Here is a 27682-nt window from a genome sequence, read left to right on the forward strand (position 1 = left end):
TCCTAGTAAGACACAGCCAGTATTTTCAGAATCACCTCCTGGCTTCCCGCTCTGCAATCCGACGTTTTGCATGTTCTTGATAAAGTGCCCGATCACGTCCAAAGGAATCAAGATTTGGTGCCATCAAAGCTTTATCTGTAAAACAACAAACAGTTAAAATTAACAGTCTCCCTTCAACCATCATGAGGGAAGAATCTGCACAGAACAAGCCATTAATAGACTGCTTGCTAATCCTAACGGCAAGATTCTGCAATGACTGGTAAACTAGACAGGTTTTAGTATAGAACAAATCTTGGAATTATTGAGTTTCCATGAGAAGAAGTAGAAGAGTTAAAACAACGATTTCTAAGAGCACGCAACGACTGCTGGGCTTACCGTCTGTCTAAACAGCAGGACTAGCTGATCCTATTACAATCAACAAACAAGTGAAAATCTACATTCCCCATGCAGAGGAAACACAGTGTTGTCATGAAGGAGTCTGAACGGTGCATGAAGACAGCAGAGAGACGTGGGAAGACCTGAAGCTCTGAGGCCAAGGCTGTAATAACTGCAATCTCCTAGCCTATGGAAGTTTCAAGTTTATTGAACACTACTCTCAGGGCAGGCACCACTGGGCACTCTGCATAGGGAAACCCTCTCCCATTTGCGGAGTAGGAAACTCTTCACATCGAGCGCCCTGGCTACCTCTCAGCTCTCCTGAGGACTCGGTGCTCATGCTCTACCGTTAGTTTCCAAGTCTCTCCTGCTTACATTTGTATTCCAGCATCATAGTTTTAGCTTCAAAGAAGTGGTTCTTGTTATTTCCTTCACAGCACCCCACCCTGGGCCTTACCAAGGCTGAGGACACAGGTCAGCTGGCAGGGCTGCCTGCATGTAGGAAGCCCTGCATTCAGTCTGCAGCACCACATCTAAAGGGGGGAGGAAGGGGAGGGCCTCATAAACTGTCCCCCCCCCCAAGGCTATAAATTAGCTCTGGAGTCCCCTATTGTTTCCTCAGACTCCTTGGCCTTTCTGGTGATCATTAAGTGCTCATTCACGTAAAAGACATAAGATCAGGAGCAGGAGGAATGGCCCAGCAGTTAAAAGTGTATACTGCTGTTACAGAAGACCAACGTTTAGGTCCCAGTACCCTCCCTGAGAGGCCAAGGGCTCTATGTCTCTGCCCTCCAAGGGTACCTGCACTCACTGCACTTGCTGCACACACAGACACACTCAAATCCACATAATTTTAAAAACAGCAACAAAACTTTTTTTAAAAAGAAGAGCAAGTATGGAATCTCCCTGCACGTATATGAGAACTAAGAGGCGTTTGTTTCCCTTACATCACTGATACAATGACAACTCTTTTAGGGACTCCAGATGTCAGCAACTCTACAAACTTGCTTAAAGTAGAGCATTTCTACTTAAGACATTCTGGAAAATACTAATTATTGAAAAGCAAAACAAAAACCAAGGAACTGGCAGGTGGCATGAACTCACACAGCGAATGGTGCCACTTAAAGCTCATGCAGATTTTTCACGTAGATTTTTGCTACTGAAATGAGCAGCAGGAAAACAAGCCCTAAACTCTGCTCTGCACATCTCCAAACCACTCTACAGCTCACAGTTCTTTTATTTTTTCCTTAAATAGCTGACAAGAAATGAGAAACCAAAAAAAAAAAAAAAAAAAAAAAAAAAAAATCAAAACACGGTTTCCTTTATGCCTATTAAAACTATGCAAAATAAATGCAAATAAGAGCTTACAATTAAACAGATAAAGATGACACTGTCCTTTTAAAAAGGAACATCAAATTGATTCCTTCATGCCTCATAATTTTCTTTAAATCTTTTGTCGACTATATCCCTCAAAAATAGTGGGGTTTTTTTGTTGTTTTTAGACTTTTCTTTCAACACTTTCCGTTTTCAGTCTAGTTAGCATGCATCATATAACTACCACTTCAAATCCACAGCCTCATGCTATGAAGAATACATTATACACAGAGAGGACAGTGGATGTGCTACAGCTTACACCACCAAACTTAAAAGGAAGTTACTTCCTCTACATGTACAATGGTTACCTGTAATCTGCCCCCAAAATCTGGCTCTGGATCAAAAGTGATCTGGGAGGGATGCATTAGTCACTTAGGTGCCCAAGGTCAATGATGCAACTTAAACCGTTTACAGCAAAACCAGGTCAAAGCCATTTATATGGCGTTACAGCTGAATCTGCAGGGGCGGGTCTGAGTGCCACAGCACTTTCTCTATGTGCCTCTCTTACACCCATCACACCCATCAAACAGGAGAATGTCTTCCCATGGATCCAATAGCTGACTGGGAAGACAGCTAAGAACAGCACAGGCTCCTTTATCCATCATGGAGCAGTTGTTTAACATGCAGATTTCTGGATGGGAAGGTCCTAGGAAGAATCTCCGGTACAGACCGGAAGATCTGCATTTTAAATGAGCACATCAGATACCTATGGAGTGCGATCGCTAACACAGGAACAAAGAAAGGGCAAAAGAAACCACCAGGAACCCGCACTAAGAAAATCCCCACCACACCACCCAAGACTACAGACCGACCGACAGCGATGAGGGAAATGGAATTAAAAGGGTTTCTAAGGCGTCTGGCTAAAGAATCCCAACCACAGGAATTGAAAGGTTGCCAATTAATTGGTGGGGTTTTTCATAATTCATGTCATAAGTAACAAAAAATTTCTATAATTTTCACAAAATGTCAAGAACTGTATATACACAATATGCAATACACAGCACACTAGGAAGAGAGCACATTTAAGAAGAAATACACAGCACTGCTTTACCCAGGCCACACAACACAGGCTCCTCTCTGCTCCCTCCCCAGCTCCCTAAACTCAGTGTTTCTTGCTGTGATCCAAACAGTAGTCACATCACTGTCAGGAACAGAATGCAACTGGGCTGGGGTGGGCTGTCCATTAGGGCCAAAGAGACAGTGGCTTTAGGATAAATGCTGTCCCTGTGTTTGTATGCTCTAACGGCTGACTGAAAAGCACATCCAGGGAAGAGCAGACTGACAGAAAGAATATTAGTTACAACAGTGGCTGCTTGGTTAGGTCATACTTTCTTAAACATAACCCAAGTACATGCGTTACAATTTTTAGATCTACCTAACTTATGAACAAGGAAAATTCTAAAAGAAAAAGGTCTGTAATTTTCAATTAGGCTGCACTAAGTAAACAAGGTTGTTTAATGAAAAATAAAAACCTTCAAGATGGACTGACTTGAATGGCTTGAAAACTCCGAAGATTCATCTTTAATATCATCTTGTCGTCTTTGGACAAGGCGGGAAGCTCGCTGTTTGTACAGCTGATGTATTGCTGATTCAAGTTCATTAATCAGTGGCACCTGTAAAAATACAACACACTCCGTAACACCAAACTCCTCAGCCGCGGACTCATCCGAGGGTTCCATGCTATGTCCGGTTTTCTGAAAAAGTACTCTCTCTATGGACAAAATAAGCAGGAGTCCCCAACAAGAGCAGAGCAGCAAGTCACTCTGTAAGTAAGAAGCAACACTTCTTGTGCAAACCTAAATGTCCAGTGCCTGGTTATCGGAGCAAAAGTTACCTTAGTAAATGTAACACTCTGAGTTAATAAGAAGTAGAGATGTCAGGCTCTTTATCGTCAGAGAAAATATGAGTATTTATTTATACGTTCATAAATATGTTGTTAACTAGCAACATGAACCACATGACAAATTTAGTAGGTTCCTCTTTCTGTTTTGAAGATGAAGTCTATGTAGTTTCCCCTGGTCTAAAACTCACTTTGAGCCCTAGCTGGCTTGCTGCCTCTCCCTCCTGAATGCTGCAATTCCAGGCACATAGCACATTTAGTAAGCTTCCTGGTTTAAATGATCGTTGTGCTGTTAACTGTCCAATTTTAAGTTGTTCAGCCTCTCACTCATATAAAGTACCCTACAATAATGTTACACTGTTCTGCAATGTTATTGTACATTTTACAACTAAACTAAAAAGGTAAATAAATTTTTAACTATTGCTAACCAGTCTAAAATCAAACTCTGAAATTTTTCTTCCTAGCAAATGTTTGAGTTTTTATTTTATAATAAAATCTTCAAGTGAATTACCAGGTTTCAAAATGACAAAACTCTTCCAACTTATATACCTATCTAGTTCACTTAGTACAAAAAGAATACAAAGACGACCGCACATGGCATCTAAGTTTTCAAAAGCCAGAACACCTTTCTTTATAAATATCTGACTAAGCAACCAAATGCTATGAAATTTTCACAAAACACAAAGGATTACTACACATACCCAAGGAAATCTTGTTTCCTGGTAGTTAATAAATGGGAAAAGACACTAATTAGAGTTTGAGAAAATTGGCAGCAAGTGATACAGCAACTTCCTGAACTGGATAGACTCTAACTGGGGAATAGAAAAGCTAGGTGGGATACAGGGGTGACTGAAAGAAAGTGGTTTTACATTCTTGCAGGATTCCATTGCCAAAGGAGCAAATGTTCCAAGAAATGTTCTTTAATACGCTATACTATGGGCAAACATGTCCCAATTCAGCAATGACTTTTTGTAGTCCAACGTAACTATCTAATGTGAAATGTTTATTTCCCAATAACTGTTGTTATCTCAGGGGCTTAGGCTGCTAATCTACATCCCGGTAGCCTCCTTTCTAAAACCCTGCAAGAGTAAATTCAAAGGTAGTGAAGATGTATCTTTTTCATTGTAGATAAAACATCCCCTGCAGTGCATCCCCCTGTGCTGGCATTGTAAAGAATTATCTGATTTAGGAACTTGGTGTGTCTTTTAAGACAACTCTGGGAACTAGAGCTTAAAATTCAATTTTAGCTCTCTTTGGATGTTCACAACACTGACTTGTCTAAAGAGTCTGCCATGACAGTTTCTTTAGCCTCTCCAAACTACAAACCATCAGGATTAATTTATTCAGTAAAATGAAAGTCACAACAAGATGACTGGAAGGGAAACTAAGTTGTGGAAGTTAAAATGACCAACAGACAATTTAAGTTTAAAAATCACTCTAACTTCACAAAGAGGAGAAAAAGGAATGTTTAACTTACTCTGAAAGAACATTTCAGCATAACTGAACATAACATTCATACCTATCCAATTCTCCCTATTTTAAAATGTTTATCTTCAAATATCATAAGGATGACAACACATGGCATTTTCATCAGAAGCACACACAACTGATTGCATGCATGTGAAGACATAAGAAGTAAGTACACATCTCTGAAATATAGGACTATCTGCTCCTTTTACTGAAAATATATTCAATATGTCAGGGTTCAGATCTGCTACAAAAATATCTAAGTGACTCTACGGCCAACTAGGCTACCTGAAGTAGACTTCTCCAGGAACACGGTATACAGAAGAGGAAGCACACTAATGAATCACCAACAGACACTGTGTCCTAACTCTTCTTAATCCAGGGACAGTATAATCTAAATTTATATATTTTCGCACAATATTTGCAATCTGAGTGCTTACATTTGTAAGTTCTATAAAGCAAAAGCCAAAACACCTAAAGAAGCAGGTAAAAGAGACCATTTCCAAACATACAGCACTGCCTCAGGAAGGGACCTTATTCTGGCTGCCTCTGCCATGTAGGTCCTACTTCCAATCTTGTGCAAACAGCTAAGCTCAGGTTCCTCCCTGGCCCCAAGCAACTGACCTGCCACAGGAATACCACAGCTGCAGGTGTATCGGGACAGATAATATTTCAAACCATGCTAAGTGCTAGAGAGGCTATGATGAATGTACCATCCCAAATCTGACCACACACAACTCAACTAAGACCCATCAGAAAGACAAGTCTAATTGCACATTTGTTAACCTTTAGCTTTACTGTATTTAAGCGAACATCCAGCCAAACTTTATATAGAGTCTACCAAACAAAAAAGCCTAGTTAATGATAAAGAAAAATGTGCCTTCCTATCCAAGATTCTGAGAAAAAATATTTAAGAACCATAATGTTAACATTTTGTAAAACTAAGGTGAAGTGCACCAATGCTATAGGCCAGCCCATCAAGCTAGACAACTCTTTCCTTTAGTTCTATTTAAGATCGTGTATATGCCAGCATGATGTGTGGGGTGCTGGTGCCACAGCCTGTGTGTGGAGGTGAGAGGACACCTAGGTGGAAGGAGGGTCCACTCCCTCCTTCCACTTTACGGCGGTGCTTCAACAGCAAGCACCTTTACCTGCTCAGCCATCTTGCCGCTCTTCCTCCCACCTTTTAAATTTTAAATTATTACTGTACGTGTCTGTGCATGACATATATGGAGTATTATCTTAAAACAAACAAACAGGAAGTTACTTGAGAAGTCAGCATATGCAACTAATTTTTAAATATATTCAAAAGATTTTGTCAACTGTCACACTAAAGCAGTGAATGCAGAAATGAGAAATGGTCAAGGAATAAAAACATGACAATGAATGGCTTCTGAAATGAATCAATCATTGGCTTAGATGATAACAGAAATACCGCCATAAAAAGTGGAACTAGCTAGCAAAAACTTGTCATGTACGGCACTATTTATAAATATTTACAATTCCTGAAAAATAGTATAAAAATGAAATTAGATCTGAACCATAAAACAAAACACTATTAGGTAAATCCCTTTTATCTATCAACTCATCACAGGCCAGTAAACTAACATGATACTGAGACAGGATTTTCAGAGTCTGAAAACGTGCGCTCTGAGACAGTCTCATTTTGTTTGGATGAAGCACTGTGTTGGCCTCAACTAATGATGTAAAGAAACTGAAACCTGACCTCAGCACGTCTAAAAGCCGAGGACCCTGCTTTCTGAGGATGACAAGATGCTCTATGAACGGCCACCTAGGTCTCCCTATTTTTGCCTTATTCAAAGAGATTATTATTTTTGCATTCTTACCTTTTCACTGAAACACTCAAGCAAGTCTTGGACATACCCTCGCATTTCTTGCAAAAATTTATACCGTTCACCAATACCCCCAGAAGACCCTTCTAATCTCTCAATAGCCCTGGTGGAGTCCACTCGGCTTTGCAGATGTTTTTCATGCTGCTGTTGATTGGTTTTGTGCAATTCTTTCATGGAGTCCAACCTTAAGAACACAAAAGGATAAATATAACACATTTACATGTAGAACTCAATGTTGTCAGGACTCTTGCAATACTATAATGCATTTTAGTTCCATTACTAGAACATGAAAATATTCGGAATGCATCTTTCTGGCTGTGCTGCTTTTCTTAGAAAAGTAAAATAAAATAAAAAATAAATTTAAGAAGGCAGTTTACAGACTTATTTGGTGGGCTAACCAAAATCTCCTGCTTTGGTCTCCCCCCATCTCTTGACTACACTTTCAGAGTCCGAGAGGTGAAACTCAGCACTGTCTTCCACAAGCTCATGGAGCGGCATTTTAATAACTTTGAGGCTTCCACAGAAGTAATCCAGGAAGGTAGCAGAGCAAAGCAGGAAGTCATCTTCTGTTTGGCTTTTGAAGGTGGGCCAGTGAGTCTTCTTTGCCGGCATGCTGCATCTGCCACCCCAGACTACAGGGTGCCTGAGGGACCAGAAAGCTAGCAGACAGGTCTTTAAGAAGTTGATCTGCCCTACCTGTCTTTAAGCTGTCTCTTTACCAAATCAATAGTAACGGGAGCCATCTCATTACTGGGAGTTTTGAAAGGGACTGTATTATCTGTTTTTTGAGACTTGGCATCTGATGATCCATAGGCTGTGTAACTATACGGTATGCCATAGGATGCACCGTAAGGCATTGTCTGGTAGGTGTTCTGGTAGTACACATTCACTTCACTGGGCTGACTTGCTTGAACCTGAAAAACATGGATGTATGAGCAAACTAATTTTAAAAATAAATACATTTAAAACATTTTAAAAATAAATAAATTAAAAAAATTTTTTAAATAAATAAATTTTAAAAATAAATCTTGTTATGAACAAAAACCAAACAACAGCAAAAATTATACCCACTTCCCACACAGGAATTAAGATAGTAACTACAATATTCTTCAAAATCAAATAAACATAGGGTTGTATAAATTCCTAGGTCCTGGTAAAAATCACTGATTTTATTTCTAATGGTTTTCAGAAAAAGTCTCTCCGAGTTTAGAAAGGAAATAAATGTATGACCCAGCTAACATTTAGGAGGATAAGTGACTTCGTTTACAATTAGGACTCTTCCAGCTACTCCAAGGTCCCCGTCTGCTCCCAACACTACAAGAATGCTCACTTTATGCAGCTTCCTCTGCGCTGCTGCAAAGCACATCACTGCAGCTACCCTGCCAGATATTCTTTATCAATCTCAGTTTTTGCATACCTGGAAACCCATCTTCAAAATTAAAACATTAACAACAAAAACACAACATTTGGTTCAAGGTAGAATTCTCAAGCTGCGGCATGTGACAGAATCACCAAGGAAACTTGCTAAGCGAGCGCTGGGCAAGCCCCACGTTCTGACCCCACTGTGCTCTGTCATGGCTTCCAGATGCTGCTGCTGAAGGACCAGTTGGAGAAACTGGACAATGGTCCTCCATTCTGACTATAAAAAGCAAACTCTGACATAGTGTCTCCTACCGACCTGATGACTACATAACCACATGCCAATTCACCCGTGACAGCCGACTGAGCGGCATAGGCTGGTCACTGTGGTCCACTCCACACTAACAACAACGAAAGCCTGTCCACCTGTTTTCCTCCCGAAGTCTGTCTTCTTACCTGAGGGATGTTAATTCCTTTTCTAATCTGCTCCTGCTCCCAGCGGCTGAGCTCCTCGTCTTGCTCTCCAGTTACTAACGCGTCATCGTCACTCCCCTCAATACCTGAGGCCAGAAAAAAAGAAATCAACATTCAACAACAGGAAGGAAGTGGCCCTGAGCGGTTCTCAAGAACTGAGCACAACTCCTGATCTTGCTAACACGTCTGCTTTGATGTTGTAGATCCTCCTGACTTGGCCTGTTTTAATGATGGCACCCTTCTGTAATGAATAGTATTCAACGTTTCACTTACAATCTTTGGTTTCTTAAGCTCTTTTAAGCTTGACATCAACTCTACAAAGGGAAGCACAGTCTGTATGACTTAGGAACAGAGAGTAACATAAATCTATGTACAGAAAGCCCTTACTACTCGCAACCCAGAACTGCTGAAGACAGAGAGCCGTGGAACATCCTCGTACTCTGGCGAGAACAGTTAACACATAGCTGTTCCAGTGTGGGGTCGTCTGTCTAATGCAGCGCAGTGCGCTTGCTGTCAAGTCCAGCAAGTTACCTATCTCCTCAGCGATCTTTTGTCTTTGTGACTTTTCCTTCACAGAAAAAACGATCCGGCGCTTCTCATCATCGTCCTCATCGTCGCTGGCATCATTCTCGTCCTCGCGGACGAGGCGGCCTTTGCCAGGCTCACTGTCGTGAGGCGTGAAGTCGCCCAGCTCCCGGGCCAGTTGTCGCTTCTTTCTTGCAGCATGTATGAAAGCTGCATCTGGGATTTCTCCTAGAAACAAATGATCAGAATGATAAAAAACACACGTACCTGGGGTGTGAACAGCACTTTCTTAAAAACAGCAAGAATACAATAAATAATCCAAGATGGTCTTGTCAGCATGGTACTTAACCTTGGCTCCTGGTGCCTCTTCCTAAACTCTACATGCAATCCAACTGATGAGCTGTCGATGAACTGCGTCACGATTTCCCCTGCCCAGCAGAGACATCTTTTCCGAGACACTCAGTTCTGGTCCTGTCACCCACATCAGGTGGCTCCCATCCACCTGTAGCTCTAGCTCCAGGGAAACCAACATACTCTTCAGGCTCCTCAGGAACTTGCACTTACATGAACATACCCATACAGATACACCGTACACAGAACATTCTTAAAGTATTTTCTAAGTAATAAGAAACTTTGGAAAACTAAACTTTTGGTCCTTGTATTTTCTACATTTGCAAATATAGAAACAACATGCCTTACAAAGACGTCCTCATTACAAGCATCACTCTGTTGCAATGCCCTAAGGGCCAGGATCCAGGCCATCATCCTGTAAGCACTCACCTGGGCGGAGCACGTTCAGGGAAGACAGAGCATTGGAGAAGGCGCCCCCGGCCTTGGGCTTCTCCTCCTCCTTCTCGCTCTCCATGTCCATTTCATCCTCACCGTGCTCGCTGATGACAACTCCATCTTCTGGGTTTGTGTCCTTAGCATGACACGTTTTGTCCAGAGGCTGGTCACCTGCAGTTTTGAAAAGATCAATTAAAATATACTTAAAGTAGAAAGTCACAAACTATCAAGGCACTGCTTATTAAATCTTGAACTCAGTCCACTAAAACTGACTTCATTTCTAGTACTTAAAAACCTCAACCATGAATATGAAATAGCACAGAAGATAGGACTAGGTAAGGGTAATACAGAGAAAACAGGGATAAAATGACATTTTGGTTAACTTTGTAAAAAATTTAGTAAATGTATCAAAATCTCACTAGGTAATCCTGTGCAGGTGTGCAGGACTGCATGTGGATGTGTGCACATGTGTGCAGGTGTGCAGGACTGCATGTGGATGTGTGCACATGTGTACAGGTGTGCAGGACTGCATGTGGATGTGTGCACATGTGTGCAGGTGTGCAGGACTTCATGTGGATGTGTGCACATGTGTGTAGGTGTGCACATGTGTACAGGTGTGCAGGACTGCATGTGGATGTGTGCACATGTGTGCAGGTGTGCAGGACTGCATGTGGATGTGTGCACATGTGTGCAGCTCCCCTGGAGCTGAAGTTACAGGCTGTTTTAAGTCACCCATGCAAGTGCTAGAAACTGAACTCAGATCCTCTCTAAGAATAGAAAGTGCTCTCAACTGGTGAGCCACCTCTGCATTGCTGCTCACACGCTTTTAACTCATCTACTTTACACCTGCCCTGGACTAAACACTACACCCATTTATGACAGTCTTCTGTTGAGAGCTAAATATTTGGTGGTTGAATGACTGTACCAATACGACTTTTCATCTATCATCAGGATGAAGAGACCCCAACAATTGCATCTACACTGTATGAGCCTGACCCTGTCACAACTCAACATTTAAGTATGTACCACAAAGCACAACAAACCTGATAGATCTGTGAGCCCAGAGTGAGACAGAGACACATTATAGATTATAGAACACTAGGACTATTGACTGGGAGGAAGCCCTGGAATGGCCACATTCTAACATGTAGACAGAGTTCTCAATATCAGTTCCAGTCTGAGTTGAAGGCTGACTTAAGAATACATTCCCACTATGAGTGTGTATCTTTGTAATAAACTGTTCTAGGTCTGTAACACTTCCAATTAACTTAATCTCTGCTATTACTTGCTTTGACCTTGACCCACTGACCTTGATAATGCTTTTCCTGGGTGCAATGAGTACAACTTAAAGAGAAGAGCAAAACTTCCTTCTAAAAGGAAAGACCATCTGTTTCCTCAGTGGATCACCGTCCCACGCTGTTAGCGTGTCCTCCTCCTCAGGCAGTGCCCTTCCTACACATAGCAGTCCTGGGCTAGGAAATCTCAGACCATCCTCTTTCTGATTTGTCAGGCTGTTGTTCTTTAAAGTGCAGCCTTACCTTGCTAGTTACCAACTTCCCTGTTAAGTGCATGTGAAGCCTAAGGCTTTACAAATTAGTTTAGTCCCATGACTAGGTAAAGCACCTTTTTATTTTATGTTATTTTTTAGTATAGAATAGAGTTTATTCAGGGCATGGGGAGGGGAGTTAAGAGAGTTGCAGAGGCAGAAAGAAGGGGGGGGGAGAAGGAGTGAACTAGAGAGGCCATGAGCCATGAGCGTGTGGAGAGAGAGGGGAAGGGAAGCGGGGGGAGAGAAGCGGGGAGGGAAGAGCAAGGCAGCAAGAAAAGAGCAAGAGCTGTTTTTTTTTAAAGTACCTTTTTATTTGAAAGATTATTTTCATATTTATTTTTTATATGTTTGATGATCACATGGTCCCACAGCATACGTGTAGAAGTCAAATGACAACCTTCAGGAATCAATTCTCTCCTTCGGGTGGTGGATTTCTGGGAGCTGAACTAAGGTAGTCAGGCTTGGCAACTTTTTAATTACTGAACCAACTTGCCAGCCCCACTCTACCTATTCCCTCCTCCAAGTCCGGTGGCCTCTCAGACTGAAAACAGATCTAATGCACTCAAAGGGTGAATGAGCCTATAGATATTTTAAAGCTCGTGGGTCACTACTTGCAGTTTATTACTGTGGTAAAATAAAATAAACTTGAACTATAGCATATGAAGATGGCTCAACAGATAGAAGTGTCTTGCAAGCCTGCTGGCCTGAGTTTCATGCCCACTACCCATCTAGTGGAAGGCAGGAAGCGCCTCCTGCAGGCTGTCCTCTGACCTCCCCTTACAGCACGCGTGCACGCAGACATAAACACACACACACACACACACACACTCTCTCTCTCTCTCTCTCTCTCTCTCTCTCTCTCTCTTTTCTGAGTGTCTACTTAGTGTTAAACACACCCATACACTGTGTGACCATCAGCCACTCACTCCCATTGCTCCTCACATACATCCTTTCATAAGCGGTAAATCTATACCTGGTAGGCAGTAGCAGTTTGTGCATTTGTTGACAATCAGTTGCTTAGGTGTGATGTCCCCAGATCTAGTCAATGACAGGCAGGCTGTCAGACTTTCCTTCCCAAGCTTCACTAGGGCACTGCGTGTGCACACACGTCCTATCCAGCTGCTCACCTGTGTGCTAGCTGCAGGGAGTGCTGGGAAGATGAGCACACAAATCCCTCTTCAAGACCTTGGTTTTCTTTTCAAGCTATGTCTGTCACAAGTGTCAGTCCTGAGTCTTCTGGTCTAGTCACATACTCAACTCTACCTCTACCCAGGTCCTCTTTTTTTTTTTTTTTAAGATTTATTTATTTATTATATGTAAGTACACTGTAGCTGTTATCAGACACTCCAGAAGAGGGCATCAGATTTCGTTACGGATGGTTGTGAGCCACCATGTGGTTGCTGGGATTTGAACTCGGGACCTTCGGAAGTGCCAGCCCTACCCAGGTCCTCTTAGCAACTGTCCTAGTTACTCATTTTGACTGTTCTAAATATCAACTATTATCAAATCATACAGTATTTGTTGTTCACCTTCCTCACCAGTAGTGCAGAAATATTCTAGTTTCTTTATGTTGTCAACATTTGCAATTTGCTGAGGGGTTTTCCTTTTTTTTGTAAAAAAAAAAAATAGGCATCTTAATGGGTATATAGAAGTAAACAACCCCAGTACATTCTCAGTTAAAAGTTATTATATGTGTGTGTATGTATATATGTTTTTTTCAGTTCTGCACCTCAAATGGATACATGTTTGAGTATTGATCCCCGGGAGCACAGGAGGCCCACAGCTGTAAGGAGGTGATTACTCTCAAGGCTACCCTAGCCTGTGTGGGTGGAGGCCAGCCTGGTATATATAAGGGCCTGCCTCGACAAGGCTCCACTGAGCCCTTCAGTTTAGTTTAGGAATACCACAAAGCCAGGGTTTCATCAATGATGCTTTTAAGTTAATTCATCTTTGCCTACCTAAGGACTTACAAGTACAGAGATCTAGACGATGTGTTCCAACAGTACTTCCAGGACTGCTGTTTCAAGAACAGGAAGGACAACCTATGGTACCTACCAACAGATGTTTCTACCTCTGGGGAGAACACTGAATTCCCCAATGAGTATAGAACCCAGCAACAGTAGGAGACAGGAAAATCACAAAAGATAGCCTTAAGAACTTTCTACTGACTTCTGTCTGACCCTCACACACCCAGGCCTTTCTTAATTTCCACTCTGTGCCCCTCGAGGAACTTGTAGACAGTCAGTTCTCAACAACTCAGGGAGCGGACCAGTTCCCAAGATGCAGAAATAGTTCCATTCTGTAAAACACTCTTTCTCCCACCCGCCCTCCTAGACCACAACAATGCACAGTTCTCATTTACCCTGGCACAAAGTTTCAATTTGGCTGCTGCTTCTAACAGCATACATGAAGTGCATCAATTTTTCCTAGGAATGATTCTCAAAAAGCCAGTTTCTGCAAACCGCCCCTCCTGAAAGTGTTTCTCTGGGTAGCCCTGGCTGTCCTGGAACTTGCTCTTTAGACTAGGTTGGCCTCAAACTCACGAGATCCACCTGCCTCTGCCTCCTGAGTGCTGGAGTTAAAGGCCTTCTGGCAGCACTGCCTGGCAACAGCAATCACTTTTAACCCACCCACAATTTCCCAGGAAAAATGTCAATCTTAATCAACTTTCTAAGGCACTAGGTTCAAAGTTGGCCACTAAGTTTCAACTGTTTTAGGACTCCAACCTCTGCTTGTAGCAACTCAGGACACCTGTTAACAGCAGGTTACAGTTTCAAAGGCTATTTACCATGTCCTGTCTCCAGCTCTAACCCTTACTGCATTTCATTCACAACCCGTCAACAACTTGTCTTTTACATTCAAACACTGAACTACTCACTTCACAAAGAGCTAGTCAAATGTACTTGCTCCTTGGTGGTATTCCCACACTTTCTCCTGTTTTGGGAATTCCAATCTATGATCTAGCTTCACATCCTACTTTTCTACAAAGCTGTCCCCTTTTTTCTAAAAATGTGTAGTTAACCTTTGACCTACAGGCCAGACTGTCTGCTAACACTTCTGTTGAATATTTATGTAACACTCTCCATTGCTACACTGTAAACTTGAGATATAACAGTATTCTTATTCAAGCCATGCCTGTAGCTGAGAACCTGGGAAATACTCTCTTTAAGCCTTTGGAATAAAGATCTCTCTGAAACATCTGTATGAGAGTAACCAGTTATAATGAATGCAAACAACAACCATGTAAAGTAACTGCTTGAAACACTTTAAACTTTGGGACTGGTTTATTGATAGAATGTTTGCCTCCAGAAAAAGTAGAGGGAAAGTTTTAAACTTGAGTTTTGAGAGGACAATGTCCCTGGCCTCTTAGTATCAAATAAGGCTGCTGAGTACTGGTATTACCAACATCAACTTCTTACGCGTTCTGTAAGAGCTATTTTCAATATGGAAATACTACCAGAGGAACTCAAGTCTGTCTCTGTGAAACAGCAGTATAAAAATTTTAAATAGAATAATCTGTCTTTATGGCTCAAACAGGAAATCTCTCTTCCTTTTCCATACAACAGTCTCTATATTAGCAAGAATTCAGAAGCAACAATCCATCTTTTTTTTTTAATGTGTGAGAAAAATTATAGAACAGTATTGCAAACTTAATGTGGACATTGGTTAGTAGAAAGAGTTCACAATATATACTGCAAAGCCCTGTGGGAAGGAACTGCTATCTTCTCTCACTTGAAAGAATTATCTGATACTTACTGTCAGCTGCTGTGTTGAGTTCTGTCTTGATCTTTGATTTTTCAAGGTCTTCTTTATATTCTTTCTTAAGCAATTTAACTATCTTTTTGCTGTAACTTGATTTCTTTACTTTGAACACTTCTTCATTTTCTTAAGAGAAACAGAATGAAGTCTGTAAGACACCAACTCAGAAAGTGCTCTCCCTTCCTCGTGCCTTTGTGCTGTTTTCATTCTGCCAGCATATTTTCACACACACAAGTCATTACAAAATCTGAAGTTTATTGCAATCTATTGCAGACTCAAAAATGGGTATTGCCAGGCTTGGCAGCAAATGCCTGGGATCCCAGAGCTGGGCAGCCAAAGGCAGGCAGCTCTCTGAATTTGAGTTCAGCCTAGACTACAGAGTGAGTTCCAGATCAGCCAGGGCTATAGTATAGAGGCTCTGTTTCAACAAAACATAATTAAAACAAACAAAAAATAGTATCAATTCCAGAAACTAAATGAAAATTTTAGTGAGTAACCCAAGGAACTTCAAAATTGTTAAATTTTGGCATATTTCACCCATCTCAGGATAAAAAAGTATTTAGAATGCTTCCTTAAAACATTAAGTCAAGAAACCTAAAACAATACACCCCAAAGTTATTCTGCCAAGTCTGAATAACTCTGGTCACAATAACAGTTATTTCAAAATTATGCCTAGAGTAAATCATTTTGCAAAACTAAGTTTCGAGTGACTTAGCCCTCATCTTTAATTTGAAAATCCAAGTCAAGAACAAGACATTTCAAACAATGCAAAACCTGGTCTGTATCTCCTTCAAACAAAATTCCAGAGAGGTCAAAGATAATTCACCCATCTTTCTAGAATCACGAAAGCATGACGCAAGACCTTCGAAAATCATCCAATTTTTCCTAACATGATGTTGAGGTACAAGTAAAATCGAAATCCCCTGCAGCCTGGTCCCTCTTCTGCTTCAAGAGCCAATGCCACAGCGGACATCTGCTCCTCCCATTTACTTCTACAGAGAAACCGAGACTGGACAACAGCAAGGGAGCGATTGGATCAAGGTCACCGGGAGCCAGGGCTGCAGCCCCAGAATTGTTCCCAGCCCTGGTTTCGGTCCTCCTCTTTAACAATCCGGCCTTCTTAATCAAGGAGGCCTAAACCGAGACGCCAACAAGCCGCAGGTACAGAGGCCTGCAGACGACTAAGAGCAGGCAGTTAACCAAGAGACTCAGGCTGCCTGCAACTCGCAAGGTAGGAAACGGGTCCACGGAGCATCGAGCCTTCTCCTCCACTCAGGATGGCTGATCAGGGCTCTGACAGCCGGAGGAGGGACTGCACAGGCCGTAGACTTGGCTGGTGGCAGCGCGGGAACACAACCCCAGGCAGATCCGGAGGCCGGAGGTGGGGAAAGGGGCGCGGCGCCCGGGCGAGCACGGGCTTGGGGTCCGCGTGGGCCGGGCCGGGGCTTACCTTCCTCCTCGTCTTGGAAGCTGAGCAGGCTGGCCCTGGGCACCTCTTTGTTCTCGCGAGGCCTCTTGCGCGGCTTCAGCCCATTGCCGGGCTCCGCGCCGCCGGAGATGCCGCCCCCGGCCTCAGCGCCGAGGCCCGGGTGGTGCGCGGAGGGCGGCGGCGGCAGCGGCCCCGGGCCCAGGAGCGACTCCCCCGCGGGGGCCCGGTCGCCGCCGCCAGGGCCGGGCTCTTCTCCCGAGGCCGGCGGGGGCAGCAACGGTGGCGGCTCCTGCTCCTCATCGCGCTCCCGCTCCTCCTCCTCCGAGTCGTTCCGCTTGCGCACGTTCACCCGCCGGGCCTTTCGGAACATCCCAGCCGCCGTCACCGCGCTCTCACAGCCGCTCGCTGACTGAGAGGACGAGGGAGCGCGGAGACCACCGCCACGCACGCGCAGTCGCAAGAGTTCCCCCCCACCAGCCGGGTCGTCGCGGCTCTGGCTAGCTATCGCGCCGCCTCGATTGCGCATGCGCCTGGGCTCTCCTCGCGCCCCACTACTTGGGCGGAGTCTCTTTGCACTGCCCTCTAGCGGCGCGGGGGACTGTTGGCATGGTACCCTCCGACTCCAGTGTTGTTCCAAAGGTCACAAAGAGGATCATCGAGATGAGAGGAGCGAGTGTAGTCTGTCGTCTCGGAGCGTGTTGCTGCAATGCGTCTTCCGCGCTTATACGGAGCCGTTACGTGTGGCAGCCTCCCTCCCACTCAGTGCCTGCAGGGTAAACAGAGGCGGGAGGCCGGGGAGAAGCGGAGGGACGAGTCAGTTGACTTGAGCTTGGGAAGGGAAAGTGCATCTCCATGGTTAATATGCCTCTTAATAACGCGAGGCGATGCTAGCAGATATCGTCTACAGATCAGAAACTCCATTAATACTTGCCATCTCTACAGCTTTATCAACGCAAACACTCTCAAAGGCGTGGGAGCACACACGTTAAATCCCAGCAGCACTGGGGAGGTGGAGGCAAGGCGATCTCTGAGTTCGGTGCCGGCCTGATGTACATAAGGAACTCCAGAATGGCCAAGGCTATGTAGGGAAACCCTCACTGTCTGGGGAAGACAGAACCAGAGATGATACATCTCCCTGCTGCCGCAGCCATTCCCAGGAGAGCGAGGTGTTTTCGGGTGGCTTGGTAAGAAAGCCAAGTTAGGTAGCAACTATTTTAACTATTTTACGAAGCATAGTGAATTTCTGAAACAAGCGGAAGGAAGATTTGTCTTATTTTCAGACTATATCACAGAGGGCAAATCTGAACCTTGGCGGCCTTAAAGAGATTGCATGAGCCGGGCGGTGGTGGCGCGCACCTTTAATCCCAGCACTCGGGAGGCAGAGGCAGGCGGATTTCGGGAGTTCGAGGCCAGCCTGGTCTACAAAGTGAGTTCCAGGATAGCCAGAGCTATACAGAGAAACCCTGTCTCGAGAAACAAACAAACAAACAAACAAAAAGATTGCATGAGGTTGAGCTAACACACAGGTTACCCAGTTCATAACCAAAGTTGAATCTTTTCTTTCTCTCGAGCATATCAGGATGCGTGGGTAGAAGTGTTTGTGAAATTATTTACATGTTTCAAAACCCGCCAAAAGAACGGGATTGGAGAGGTGAATATTGCAGTTTCGAACCAGAGGACCCTGGCTGCAGTCCCAGTACCCACACCCTCAGGGCTCCTCAAAACTCCAGTTCCTGGGAATCTGGCGCCCCCTTCTGGTCTCAGCATGCCTGTAGTGCCCAGCAGGACGTGTCCTGAATGCAGGCTAAAAGCATGGTGTTTACACATCATCTGTAAAAAGGTGCTGGACAGCACAGCAGTTAGGAGCACTTTGCCGCTCCTGCAGAGGACCTAGATTTGGTTTTCAGCACCTAGTATGGCAGCTTACAACTATGACTAACTGCAGTTCCAGGAGATCCTAAAACCCTCTCTGGCTTCCTTGTGTGGCAGCACACACATAGTTCACGTACAAAGCATGTGGGCAAATATACATAAACAATACAACAAAATCATTAAAAATATCTAGTTAATTGAAGTAATCCCAGCCCTCTGGTTGGAGACCTGCCTAAGATAAAGGAGAACATGTCTTTAAAAAAAAAAAAATCCCCAAACCTCAAACTATGGTGCACTGGGCTTGTTGAGAACTTTAAAGGAAAAGTAAGCCCTCTGTTTAACATCGCCTTGCTTTCCCCTTTCCATTAAAAACAAGTGCAGAGAGAGGCCTCCTCTGAAGTTCTCCATTCAGCCTGAAGATAGAATTCCCAAAAGGAAACACCATTGTATAAGCATGGCTGCCCCCACCACCCTGGAAATCTCATCAACTAGGGAACATTAGCACCAGAGGAGAGGCCAATGGTGTGGATCCCATTGGCCTCTGTCACCTAAGAGATGTACTGTATGGAGAGGCGTGTATTATTCACAGTACTGTTGGCCACTTTACTCACCCACCCCCTGTCACCACGAGTCTCCCAGAGCCTCAACTCCCGTTCTGTAGTCACATGTGTGCCTAAAGTTTCCTCTCCACCGCTGAGCCTTGTACTTATGCATTTGTGTATCTGTGTGCTAGCTTCCTTCCTATTAATCTCTGACTGCCGATTTGTTTTACACAATCATTGAAACTCCCCAGAGTGGAAATCTCCCTCCTTATACTGTAATAATCAACACTATCCTGAAGAGCTTTGAAAATTTGTCACATCTCTGAGGCTAGAATGGAATTGCTGAGGCCCCAGGTAGCATCTTTTAGTTTTGCAAATCCTAGCTTGCCCTGTGTAGAATTTTTAGTTTGTACTTATACCAACAAACATGACTGTATCTTTTAGCCTATACCATGCCCTCAGATTTTCACTGAGATTTAAATTCCACACTGAAGTAGAAGATCCCACGTTTTCGTTTCATATAATTAGGTAGGGTTTTTTTTTTTTCCAGTTCTCTTTGGTTAGACTTGAGACCTGTCCTCCTAGGACCCAGATGTGCAGCTGAAAGCAGCCTCTCCAACCATTTTCTCAGTGACTAGGAAAAGTTAGTATTATGTGACTTCTATTCTCCTGTTACTCCTGCTTCTTATATTCTGGCTGCTCAGCACTGCTAGAGTTCTGACTGTAGCCTGCTTGGTGAAACTGGACTCCCATTTTCAATAACAAAAGATTCAAATTGCGCTTGGTCAACCTCCAGACACTTACCTGCCCTGCACCCTGAGATATATTTGCAGTAAATGCTGACAGCAAAGGGTGAGGACACCTGCCTGCCATAGGCAAGGTGCTGCATAAGTCCCCAGAACCTCAAGGAGGGGGGGAAAAGATTAAAAAGATAAAGTATATTGAACTCTGAAGCTTTAAAAAGACGTATTGTAAAACTGCCCATTGGATGTGTATAGCGGGAGAACCCTGGTCATTTCAAATATTAAAGATAAGAAAGATGGTTATAAGTTTTCCATTCTACCCGTTCAGGTAGTAGAAGGGCAAAGTTAAACACTAAGCATTATCTTGCTGCCTGAATAGTCCAAAGTTCCCTCAACCAGATATTACAGACCCGGTGGAACTTAAATTCTGGAGCCCTGACAGCTGCTTGACTCGAGTGTCAGCTGGTATACCACACATCAGGAAGGAGTTATTTGAGAAAGCACTGCCAAGCTTTGAGTGTGCAATCGACTGATTCGTTTTTTAATGTTGCTGTATTATCACAGCATCCGTTGTTTCTATAGGACTGTTAAGTCAACTGTTCTGATTAAAACAGTCAGTTCTTTCTTAAGTGGTATTTTCAAGCAACAATACTAATTTAGGGCTTTTTCCTCCACCAAATTGTAATGTCACATGGGTTAATTGACTCATAAATAATGACAAAATAGGTCGGTTTGATTTGCTGACTTAACCTTAGATCCTGAAATGGAGACCAGTGTTTACCAAATGTAAGTCTTCAAACCACTGAAAGGATATTCCTACCTAGGAGTCAATGTCAGATGTGACTGGCAGGGACAGCCTGTTCCTATAACGTAGCAGAATGTTCATTGCTGGGTAGAATAGTCCTCTAAGACTATGCCTTTATTTCTCCTTAGAATTAAGGTGAGGAAATTCTTTACTTGTATCAGTAGTGATGCTGGTGTGTGGTACTGTATTGCTTCCATGCTCTGAGCTGGCAAATTCGGATGCAGTGAACGCAAAGCCCTGCCACACTCTGTGCGCTTTTATTTTTATCCAGCAAGTGGAGTCTAATATTCTAGAAACTGATGACCCTCAAGGTTTTCCCTTTTTTTTTTTTTTTTTTACATAATGCTGGAAATATTTTTTTAACCTTATACTGGTTCTTTGTGGATTTCACAGCGTGCACCACAATCGCATCCTTTCCCCTACCCCTCGTACCTGCCCTCTGTAGTGTGTCACAGTGTGCCCCGCTATATAGACCCTTTGTCCACACCTTTGTTTGTTTGTTTTTGCTTGCAAATGTTGACTGCAGTGAGTCATTGGTCTGATTTGAGGCCTCTGGCTTCTGCTACACTATCAACACTGGAACCCCCCTTTGGACCTCCTGTTGCTGCCCTGTGTCCTGGAGATCCTGTAGGTTTAGATCTGCTGGGGCAGCCCCTTCACGTGCTCCAGCAGTTAACAGATGGGGTAGATGTTGGGGCGGGACAACTCAAAGGCCTGGAGCTAGGCCTGGGTGGTGGCAGAGCTGGTCAGGCCACCAGCTGTCCCACACCCATACCACCAGCGTGAGCTTTCCAGCACTGCCCCAGTTAGCTCATGCCACTGCTGGCAAGGGTTTACAAAGTCAGCTCTCATGCCTTCAGGGCCGGCTCACCTGCACCACAACCTCAGGGCCACCTCTGCCATGCCGCCCAGTCAAGGTACAGGGCCCACTCGACGGCAAGTGAGGGGCAGGTCCAGCTCTCCTGCTCTCATGACCCAGGGGCAGGTCTCCCACCTGCCAGGACATCTCTCCCTTGCCCATGCCACTGCGCTGCAGACAAGAAGCATGGCTGGCTTCTCCTGTGCTCATGCCCCCAAGGCCCGCTCACCTACTACCAACATGAGTTGAGAGAGGGGAGAAGGGTAGGGCCAGCTCTACTGTGCTGCCCAACTATGGAAGTCTTAATATTCTATTCCTTTTGGTTTGGTTCTTTTTGGTTTGGTTTGGTTGTTGTTTTGGTTTTTTCAAGACAAGGTTCTCTGTGTAGACCTAGCTATCCTGGACCAGGCTAGCCTCAAACTCTGATCTGCCTGCTCAAGTGCCGGGCTGAAAACCATGCACCACCACTGCTAGGCTTAGTAATTCTAATCTAGAAAAAAGAAATGCATTCAGTTATATTTAATTAAATGTTTTCAGATCTTATCTCACTGACAGCAGTGTGTTTTGTAGGAAAAGTTTTGTTGTTGTTGTTGTTGTTTTTCAGTTATGTCTATGCATGAGGATCTAGAGTTACAGGAGATTGTAAGCCACCCGGAATGGGTGCTGGGAATCGAATTCTGTCCCTCTACAAAAGCAGTAGGTCCTCTTAACCCCCAAACCCTCTCCCTAGCCCCAGAAGAGATACTATATTTCATTTACCGCTGTCCTTATAGGAGCTAAGAAAGCATATGTCATTGTAAGCATGTGGCATGTAATCTGTTACCTGGTGGCAACATTTTACTTTGTGTTGATATAATTTCTATATCTTAGATATCTTAATACCAAAACATTATATCAATGTATTTGTTACAAGCTACCGAAGCTGATAGGTTCTTAAAATTATAGACAGCCTCCCTTCACCTCTGGCAACTTCCTCTCCAGAGAGAAATAATGGAGCTAGCAGAAAGACTGGGCACATTGTCCTGATGAGGAAAGGGCAGGTGACATTGCCCTGACTGATGGGAAGTGAACCAGGGAGGTTTCCCCAAGCTTTCCCACTTGAAACAGAGGCTGTGCCTGGGGCTGTAGTGCACACAGAAGCTATAGGGCATCTGGAGATTTCCACCTGTGCTGACTATGCCTGCTCGTCAGCTGGATTACATCTGGAAGAAACTACAGTCCAGAAATGGAGGGCACCTGCGAGAGCTTTTCCGTTCGGTTTGAAGTGAGTGAATCTGCTTCTAGTCTAGACCTTTATGATGAGAAGACACACCTGTGATCCAGATCTTGCAGCAGGAAGACAGGCCTTCTGCTGGAAGTCTCTACAAGCACATGGAAGAAGCAGCTTTGCTCTTTGCCTGCTCTTTGCCCCCTGCTTATTAGCGCATCTTCCCTCCACTGGCATTAGAGGCTTCTTCTTCTTCAGGAGTCCAGCTTATGCAGAAGACCAGCTGAGATATGCAGCCTTATGGGACTGAGCAACTGCTAGATTCTTTCCCTCACAGCTAGTCATTGTTGGATCAGCTGGACTGCGGCCTGTAAGCCATTCTAATAACTCCCCTTTACATAGATACAGAGATCCATTCCATAAGTTCTGTGGCTCTAGAACCCTGACTAATGCACCATGGAAACGTATAAACCAGGAAAACTAGCCAGTGTAGCATGCGAGGAGGAACAGGTTGGGTGCAGGAGCTCAGGAGAGACCGACAGGCCCTCTTCTCAGGACTCCCTGGAGTTGGATGGATGTTTGTAGGTGCCCTGGAGCCCTTATCATTTCCCCTTTAATGTTGTTGTTGTTGACATTTTATTTTGTTGTGTGAACTTACTTAGAATGTATCAAATTTTAAAAAACTTAGAAGCCAAGCTGATGCAGGTGGATCTCTTGAGTTCCAGACCAGTCTGGTCTACATCATAAGTTCTAGGCCAGTCAGGACTGAGTAGTGAGAGCCTGAACCCAGACAGCAATAAACACACCAACCTCACAACCACCACAGTCTAGAATAAGTTAGTCTTTATATTCTTATATTAATTTTTTTAATCTCTTCAATTAAATCAATCTTCTAAAAGTTTACTAGCTGAATAATGTTTCAGATACACCTTTTTCTCGGGTGAAAATGCTCTGAGATATGCAGTTACTGCAATTAGCGTATGAGTAGAGAGGAGTACCTCCATCCATAGCACATGACTGGAGGAATGTGCTAATGTCCTAACTAAGGAAATTTAGAAACTCCTAGGTCTATCTACTATGGGGCCCAAAAGCAAGGTGTGTGATTAGTGTGCATGGGGTTCTAATACCACTCCCTCTCAAATTGAAATTACTTGTTTCAACCTCTACCAAAATTTAGCTCCTGATTCTAATTCAGTGAAATAATACTTTCCTCATGGAGCCATTAATAGTGACCTGACCCAGACTAAAGATCTAGAGGGTTTTTTTTTATCATTATTTTTAAATTAGCACATGTACCAATGGGCAGTAAGTGTCTTTATTGTTATAAAATGTGTAAGGATTTTCAGAATGAAGACAGGACATCATCCTGCAAGACAATTAACAATAGCTCCGGAATGTCAGCTCCTACAGTAAACGTCGCCTGCAGCAGCTGTAGGAAAGGAGCTGCTGCGGGCGCTTTGTCCAGCTCAGTCTCTGCCCTCTGCCCGCTACACAGAGTGTGCTCAAAGCCAGAGTTCCTTGGCACTGAGATTACATGAAGTATGACCTAAATATATGGGATATAATCTAACTCACAGTTTATACTTTAAATACATATATGACCAGTGCAAAAGCCAAATTACCATTGTGTCCTTTCTTAAAAGCACCACACTATGGTCTGTGTTCTATTACTGTCATCTGTACATGATTTCCCCCCAGGGGAGAATTTTAAAGCTCAGAACTTTTTAAGACAATGAGGTCATAAACATCCCCTATAGATATAAAACACAAAAGAATTAATGTTTCTTTTGTGTATGTATATTTTGAGTTTTACCAGGAGCCAGCAAAGCTATGCAGCAATATTTCAGCATGATTACAGAGAGAAGAATAAGGCGGAGCTTTGTATTTATCACCTCTGTAAGTGGACTTCTAAGTATCCTTTTCTCACAGAAGACATTGCCTGCACTTTGAACACTGAGGAGATTCGGAACAACACGGCTTATCTATAACTGTAGCTGCGGTGTGGGTGCATTTTCTAGTGCCATCCTTCGCATTCTCTCATTTACCCTCAGCCCCATCACTACTCCAGTCGGACCTCCTCGCATCCTCGGTTGCCTAAACCACTCCTCACCACACTCCCTCAGCCACCTGCCTGACCGCTGTGCTCAGACCCTAACCCAAGCTCCTGGGAGTTACCAAGTCCTGTCCCTGGTAGATAGTACAGCATCCCACGTGTCCAGCCCACCTGCCTCACCTCCAGTGAACCCAGCATTCTATGTCTGCCCTCTTCTTGCCTGTTCCCTTGTTGTGATTGTCCTGGGAGAGGACCGAGGTCACTCTCACAGCAGAGTTCATGGTTTTGCAGTTGTCTTACTCTCTTACACGTTTACTCATGCTCTTGAAGTCCTGTGCGACTCTTGCATCTAGAAGGGAGTGTGCTACGTATATGTATGCTGGGCTGGGATTTTAATCAGGCACACGTGTATGCTGGGTGGGTAAGCTCTTTCCTGTTGAGCTGTACTCTCAGTATACTGTGTCTTTTCTCAGCTCTGTTCTCTTAATAGTTTGAAACTAATCATAGTCACAGTATTGGCATCACTAAAACTATAAAGAGCTGTATATAGCAGTCATATTTTTTATTTTGTTGGATATGATAGAGAAACACATATTAACTTATAAAATGTGTCATATCTATAACCTTTACATTGCAAATAGTATCCCAAATTAAGGAAATTCCTATAGTATTTGAAAATATTACTTAATTCTGTAAAAAGTATTTATATCATTGACCAACAAGTGACATTTCTAAGTATATTTGCATCTTAACGCTACATGTATCCCTAACATAATGAGAGCATCAGACTGTTTATATGAGAGCCTTATTTTCTCAGCATTCCAACCTTTAGATACAAGAACTTGGCAAAAATCTAACGAAACATTATTTGAGAATTGTACAGAACTTAGTAAAGGATAATGTTTATAATTGTTATTCATAAATTGTGTGCTTCACAATCTTTATATGCCACCTTATGGGTGTGACAAAGATCTATGTCTTCCTCCTCCTCTTTGAAATGATGCCTACTTTTACCAGCTGGCCCCAGGTGACACACTGCTGGCCCCAGGCCAGACAGCCCTCTACAATTTATCCTAGAATCACATAAACCAGATGTGCATAGCTCTTGAACCAGTACCAGCTAGTTACTGGGTGGAAGTTACTTACAGGCACAGAGAATTTCTAACCCCACTCTTTAAAAACATGAATCAGTTTCCATCAAAATCCAGTTTGTGATATATGCAGAATGATGATTAATACATGCAGTTTATCTTTTGATTTACATCTTTCTTGCTTTCTCTTTCCCCCCAACTCCTTGTCTTTTTCTCACTTTAACCTCTGAACTATATCAGTAATGAGGCCATTACATTTTCTATTAAAATTCACAGTTTGGACTTCGTTTTGGCCTAATTTAAATGCTGGCACTGTAGACCCGAGTTAATTAGCCAGAATGACCAAATCCCCTGCCAGTTATGCTAATGCAGTAATGTTAAGGTCAAGATAAAAATATGACGTGACTAACCTGTGCTTTTACAATAAAATTATTATTTTCCATCGTGGTATCTTGAATCAGCAACGTTTCAACTTTGTCTAAGCTTAGACATTTGTGTCACAGCAGGCTTGGGTTTACATTTAGCTTTGGGTTTTATTCATATTCGTTTATGGTGTGTATGCCACGTACGTACAAGTCCCTGTGAAGGCCAGAAGAGAGCCTCCAGGAGGCTTGGATCTGCACTGGAGCTACAGATGGCTGTGAGGGAGCCAGTGAGGGCGCTGGGTGAGGAACTCAGGGCTCGGAAGGAGCAGCACCCTGCTTTCCAGCTCTGAGCCATCTCTCCCTCCTCCTCCCTCTCCCTCCTCCTCACACGGGCTTTAAAAAGAATGCATGGGAATGGTAAATCTGGTCTTTATTACAGGGGAACTTTTCTTTATGTAATGGTGAACAATTTAGTAATTGCTGTGGTTCCTCTTATCAGTACGTATAATACAATTTTGTGTTAACTACCTCCATGAAGTAACTTTCTCATTTTAAAATCCCAGATGGAATAAGGGCCAGATTTTCATTTTAAAATTAATTCTTTGTAGTTTGAGCACCAAGTTTGACGTGATTGTTAGATTCCCCCCAGCTAGCCCTCGGGTGCTTAACAATTGTACTGACAGTAATCTAAGTTCTGAATTCAGGAGCAAGAGGGAAAGGGATGATGGGAGGGCAAGTGATAAGATCAGGGATAGAGGGAACAAAGATGCTTAAACAGATGCAGAGGAGAGGAAAGGGAAGAGCCAAAGAGCCTTGTGGTCTGCTCTGTGACTGCTCTGTGAAAGTGAAGAGAGACCAGAAAAGGACTTCCCCACACAACAATGCTGTGTGTGTAAATTTGAGGCTAACAGTCTGGGCAAATGTCTTCATTCGTGCACCCCTCTCTTGGAACCCTGACACCTTCCGGGAGAGTTAAGGTCCCACACAACCTTCCCAAGTCCATAAACACACTTTTAAACTCCAGTCTCTCAATGCATTTGTTCTTCATAACTATCTGGAAAATATCCGTCTAGAGGAATTTAGGTCCCCAAACTTAAGAAATGTGTCATTTTTGAATGGGAATTCCAGACCATGTCACAAAATGAAAAGGAAAAGAAAGAAGAGGGTCACTGTGGTCCCTGAAATACAGTTTCATCTATAAATCAGAAGTTTTAAACTTCAAGCTGTTCTGGGGAGGGTAAAGAGTGGGCTCCTGCCTGATCTACCTGGGACAGAGTCGCCTGCTTGCCTGTCCTAGAAACCCTAAATACACTGCCACCCAGCAGCCCCTCAGTGACTGCTCTCTGTTGTCAGAC

The 27682-nt window shown here is 43.5% G+C and overlaps 1 protein-coding gene across 2 annotated transcripts in view; it reads right to left on the reverse strand.

Annotated features, from left to right (window-relative positions):
- Paxbp1 (PAX3 and PAX7 binding protein 1) overlaps nt 1-17185 on the reverse strand; it is a 30343-nt gene extending 13158 nt beyond the window's left edge. The window contains exons 1-9 of one of the 2 annotated variants that reach the window (NR_152264.1): nt 16812-17185; nt 15359-15487; nt 10048-10224; nt 9274-9495; nt 8725-8828; nt 7606-7823; nt 6904-7093; nt 3222-3362; nt 36-135 (exon numbers count right to left, since the gene is read on the reverse strand). Coding sequence is in view for 1 of the 2 variants with exons in the window: in NM_026110.2 (NP_080386.3) it covers nt 36-135; nt 3239-3362; nt 6904-7093; nt 7606-7823; nt 8725-8828; nt 9274-9495; nt 10048-10224; nt 15359-15487; nt 16812-17160 (1613 nt within the window). In the remaining variant the exon portion in view is untranslated. The remainder of the gene's footprint in view (nt 1-35; nt 136-3221; nt 3363-6903; nt 7094-7605; nt 7824-8724; nt 8829-9273; nt 9496-10047; nt 10225-15358; nt 15488-16811) is intronic. The other variant, NM_026110.2, reaches the window with a different exon arrangement.
- Between the last annotated feature and the right edge of the window lie 10497 nt (nt 17186-27682).

This window comes from Mus musculus, chromosome 16, assembly GCF_000001635.26.
Source record: "Mus musculus strain C57BL/6J chromosome 16, GRCm38.p6 C57BL/6J".
Classification (NCBI taxonomy): domain Eukaryota; kingdom Metazoa; phylum Chordata; class Mammalia; order Rodentia; family Muridae; genus Mus; species Mus musculus.